The 5,397-nt window shown below is 52.9% G+C and overlaps 1 protein-coding gene across 1 annotated transcript in view; it reads left to right on the top strand.

Annotated features, from left to right (window-relative positions):
* Positions 1-5,397, top strand: part of TUBB3 (tubulin beta 3 class III) — a 16,698-nt gene that overhangs the window by 7,650 nt on the left and 3,651 nt on the right. The window contains 1 exon segment of the mRNA XM_017871178.1: positions 5,227-5,335. Coding sequence (XP_017726667.1) covers positions 5,227-5,335 — 109 coding nt within the window.

The raw sequence follows: 5,397 nt of genomic DNA, 5'->3' as shown, positions 1-5,397 counted from the left end.
CGGGGGGGCCTTTGTCCTCCGCGCGGGCTTCGGCGCCGCCTCCTCGCGGCTGCTGGGCGGGGAGGGGCGGGGCCTGGCCCTCGCAGCCAATGGGAGACGGCGTCCCTGCTCGCCCCGCCCCCTCGCCTGAAGGCCCCCTTGGAGCCGCGGGCCGGGCGGGAACCGCATTCGGGTCCTGGAGGGGCTTGGAGGCCCCGGTCTCGCAGCCCCTTCTACGGGGGCCACCGCTCCCACCTCCGCCGCCGCCGCCGCCACCTGCTTGGGCCGCTGCCGGCAAAGCCCGGCCCCGCTTTCCCCAGGACCCAAGCGCGGCGCGAGGTCAGCACCAAGGACAGCGCCCGGGCCGAGCGGCTGGCCTCTAACGCCGGGTTCTGTGTTTTGTTTTTACGTTTCTGGTTTTGCTTTTTGTTTTTGGTTATGAGACGAGGTCTGGCTCTGTCGCCTGGGCTGGAGTCCAGTGGCACGATCTCGGCTTACTGCATCCTCGGCCTCCCGAGTGGATGGGGCCACAGGCGCGCGCTCACCACCACGGCTGGCCACAATTTTTTTTTCTTTTTTTTTTAGATGGAGTTTCGCTCTTGCTGCCCAGGCTGGAGTGCAGTGGCACGATCTCGGCTCATTGCAACCGCCATCTCCTGGGTTCAAGCGATTCTCCTGCCTCAGCCTCCTGAGTAGCTGGAATTACAGGCGCCCACCACCACGCCCGGCTAATTTTTTGTATTTTTTAGTAGTGACGGGGTTTCATCATGTTGGCCAGGCTGGTCTCAAACTCCTGACCTCAGGTGATTCACCTGCCTCAGACTCCCAAAGTGCTGGGATTGCAGGTGTGAGCCACCACGCCCGGCCGATTTCCTTTTCTGTATTGATGTTAACAATTTAGTTTATAAAATTGTATTTTATTGTTTTTTAAATACATAACATAGGCCAGGCACAGTGGCTCACGCCTGTAATCCCTGCACTTTGGGAGGCTGAGGTGGGTGGATCTCTTGAGCTCAGGAGTTCAAGACCAGCCTGGGCAACATGGCGAGACCCCGTCCCTACAAAAAATAAAAAACAAAAAAATTAGGTGGACATGGTGGCACGCCGGCCTGTGGTCCCAGCTACTTGGGAGGCTGAGGTGGGAGGATCACTTTGGGGAGGCGGACAGAGGTTAAACTGAGCTGAGATCATGCCCCTGCATTCCAGCCTGGGCAACAGAGCAAGACCCTGTCTCAAAAAAAAAAAAAAAAAAAGGGAACATTTTATTGTTTATCTCAAATTACAATTTTAACTACAAAAGTAATTAATATATTCTCATTAAAAAAAGTGAAATATTGCAGATAAGGCTGAAGTGCACATTTAGCCACCTCTCTCTATCCAAGTGGGAACAAATTTCTTTTTCTATCCTTCTGGTCCCTTTTATTTAAGTGACCTGTGCATATGGTTTTAAAACTTTAAATAGTATCTAAAACCTTTTAACAAAGTGAAGCCAACATGTGCTGAATGTTTTCATGTCAAGCTTTGTGGTAAGGCCTTGATGTGGGTACCATTCACACACCCATCTCACAGATGAGAAAACAGGTCCTGCGAGGCACAGTGCCTGGCCCACAGCTGTGCTCATGCTGGGCCCTGAATCCACTCTGGTCCATTGCTCCTGCTGCCCGTGCCTCACTCAGCAGAGGCCTTCCCATAGATGTGTTGCTCTGTCCACCCCTCCTTTACAGGGGCTGGTGGTGACGGGTTCCCTGGAACCACAAATTTGGGGTGTCCCAGTGCTTTGGGGAACAAGGTCCCTGACTCAAGTGGACTGCCAGCAATTAAATTAATGGAGGATCTTCAAAGACAGTGTTAGGGAGGCAAGCAGTACGTGGGAAGCTTGGATGAGCCCTCAAATGCCTCCGTGACCTTTCTGGTTTTTTTTTTTTTTTTTTTTTTTCAGACAGGGTCTCACTCTGTCACCTGCACTGGCATCTAGGCTCACTGCAACCTCCGCCTCCCTGGCTCAAGTGATCCTCCCACCTCAGCCTCCTGAGTAGCTGGGGCTATAGGCATGTGTCACCATGCCCAACTTAATTTTTTTTTTTGGTAGAGACAGGGTTTTACCATGTTGCCCAGACTGGTCTCGAACTCCTGGACTCAAGTGATCCACCTCTCTTGGCCTCCCAAAGTGCTGGGATTATAAATATGAGCCACCATGGCCAGCTGATTTTTTGTTTTGTTTTGTTTTGTTTTGTTTTGAGATGGAGTCTCACTCTGTCACTCAGGCTGGAGTGCAGTGGAGTGCACCCTCCACCTCCTGGGTTCAAGCAATTTTTCTGCCTTAGCCTCCCAAGTAGCTGGGATTACAGGTGCCCACCACCACACCAGCTAATTTTTTTTTTTTTTTTTTTTTTGAGACGGAGTGTTGCTTCTATCACTCAGGCTGGAGTGCAGTGGCGCCATATCGGCTCACTGCAAGCTCTGCCTCCCAGGTTCACGCCATTCTCCTGCCTCAGTCTCCCAAGTAGCTGGGACTACAGATGCCCGCCACCATGCCTGGCTAATTTTTTGTATTTTTAGTAGAGATGGGATATCCCCCTGCCAGCCAGGATGGTCTCGATTTCCTGACCTCGCGATCTGCCTGCCTTGACCTCCCGAAGTGCTGGGACCACAGGCGTGAGCCACTGCACCCAGCCTAATTTTTGTATTTTTAGTAGAGATGGGGTTTCACCATGTTGGTCAGGCTGGTCTTGAACTACTGACCTCGTGATCCGCCCACGGCCTCCCAAAGTGCTGGGATTACAGGGGTGTGAGCCACCGTGCCCAGCCTTTTTTGTTTTTTTTTTTTAAAGACAGGGTCTCACTCTTGTCCCACAGGCTGGTGTGCAATGGCTTGATCTTGGCTCATTGCAACCTCTGCCCCCTGGGTTCAAGTGATTCTCATGTCTCAGACTCTCAAGTAGCCGAGATTACAGGTGCACGTTACCACGCCTGGCTAATTTTTGTATTTTAATTAGAGACAGGGTTTTGCCATGTTGACCAGTTTGGTCTCGAACTGCTGACCTCAAGTGATCTGCCTGCCTCAGCCTCCCAAAGTGCTGGGATTACAGGTGTGAGCCACCATGCCCGACCCTGATTCATTTTATAATTCAAAACTTAATGCAAAAAGAATAAAACTTAGCAATGACAAAAATGCCCAAAAGGTGGAAAGAAATCCCTGACCTTTGTGGAGAGATGACCTCTGACAACAGTCTCAGGGTGAACTGTCATCCTGAGACACTGTTAGCAGAGGCTGTCCATGTCCATACTGTTCATGTTATAATAATTACACTGTGTTTATTCTTAAGGTTTTAAAAACATTTATTTTTAACAAATTTTCTTTGAAGAGCTACACTGTGCACGTGATAAAGTCCAACAGGACCGTAGGGCACCCAGTGAGAAGAAGGTTCTCCCACTCTGGGGCCCCTCTCCAGGCACAGCCTTCCATACATCTGACAGAGATATCCACACATAGAGAAGCACCACAAACCATTTCTTTCCTTCTTTTATTTGAGATGGAGTTTCCCTCTGTCGCCCAGGCTGGAGTGCAGTGGTGCGATGTAAGCTCACTGCAACCTCTGCCTCCTGAGTTCATGCGATTCTCCTGCCTCAGCCTCCCTAATCTGGGATTACAGACGCTTGCCACCGCACCTGGCTAATTTTTGTATTTTTAGTAGAGACGGGGTTTCACCATGTTGGCCAGGCTGGTCTCGAACTCCTGTCCTCTGGTGATCTGCCCGCCTCGACCTCCCAAAGTGCTGGGATTGCAGGTGTGAGCCACTGTGTCTGGCCTACTAGAGGCACCTTAAAACATATCTCCCGTGTCTCCATTCCAAAGCACATCTTTGTTTGCACTCCTGGAGTCCTCCTGCATCAGCTTCCCAAAGTGCTGGGATTGCAGTTGTGAGCCACTGTGCCCGGCCCCACCAAATTGTTTTCTCACCTGCTGTTTTTTTGAGGAATCTTTTCTGCAGCGCATGACTCATGTGTAGAGCCCCTTGTGTCTTGAGGCCTTCATGCCCGTCAGCTCATCTAAAAGTCACTCCTGAGGAGTGAGGGCAAGAGGCATTGGGAGAGATTAGGCGGCCCCAGGAAGCCATCTAGTGTGTGTCCCAGGAGGCCTGCTGCCTGCAGACACTGCTCCCAGATGCAGCAGCCTTGGCCATCAGTGTCCCCCACGATGAGGTGGCAACTTCTCTGCAGGCCTTGCTCTCACCCAGGGGTATGGGTCTCCGTGTGCACACATATGTACTAATAGTTCTACGTTTGCCATATACCATTTATATGCCTTATGCAGATTAACCCACTTTAATCTCAAAAAGACCTGCTGTCATCATGCTCACTGTACAGATGAGGACACCGAGTTACAGAATCCTGGTGACCTGCGCAAGGTCACACAGCTGGGAGGGGTGGGGGAAGGGCCTGTGAACCCAGCAGGCCCAGCCCCTGAGTCTAGGCTCTGCAGCCGTCTTGGGAGCAGAGTCTGAGAAGCACAATAGGTACCTGTTCTAAGGGGAGAAAGGTGGAGGTGGCAGGCAGAGAGAGGATGGCCCCTGGGAGCTGAGATGGCTCCACACGGACAGGCTGGGTGACCTCAGGCAAGTCGCTTCCCATTTGGGACCCCAAGGACCCCTCTGCAGACCCAGCTGGGGGTCCCTGATGAGGTTGGCTCTCAGGGTCCCTATGAGTCCCATTGGCTGAGGCCAATAATGTCCCGCCACCATCACTGGACATGGTTTGCTCTGACATGGAGGGGCAGGTGTAGCAGCCAAAAGCGATCCTGAGCTCCGGGCCTCTGAACCCTGCCCTACCAGCTACTGTGGGTGTCTCTACCCTCTCTCTCTCGGTTTCCTTTCCTGAAGAGAGGGGGGTAGTAAAAACCATCCCTCAGGGTTTTTATTACCAACGCCCTTCGTGGAGGGATCAGCTGGCCCAGGCCCTTGCCAGCAGGTGCACAGCTGGGCCTGGGGGCCTGGGTGTGGGTCTGTTGAACCTTGACCCACCCTGGAGCTGTGGTCGGACTGGACGTGCAGGTGTGGAGGTGCATATTTATTAGGGCGATTTTCTGACAGATGACAGAGTGTGGGGCTCTCTTCCGAACGGGGCTAGTGGAGGCCTTGGTTCAAAAGCCCTCATTTTGCACCAAGGGCTATGAGGCTTCACAGGGGAAAGGGCCTGACTGGGGTTATGGGCCGCCCGCCGACCCCTCCTCTCCCACTTTGTTTGCAGTTCTGGGAAGTCATCAGCGATGAGCATGGCATCGACCCCAGCGGCAACTATGTGGGCGACTCGGACTTGCAGCTGGAGCGGATCAGCGTCTACTACAATGAGGCTTCCTGTGAGTGGCTGCCCCAGCCTCCCCACCCCAGCCTCCCCACCCCAGCCTCCCAACCCCAGCCT

The sequence above is a fragment of the Rhinopithecus bieti genome, unplaced genomic scaffold (genome assembly GCF_001698545.2).
Source record: "Rhinopithecus bieti isolate Rb0 unplaced genomic scaffold, ASM169854v2 scaffold_1037, whole genome shotgun sequence".
Taxonomy (NCBI): Eukaryota; Metazoa; Chordata; class Mammalia; order Primates; family Cercopithecidae; genus Rhinopithecus; species Rhinopithecus bieti.
The sequence above is the reverse complement of the archived record's forward strand: the minus strand, read 5'-3'. Positions and strand labels throughout refer to the sequence as shown.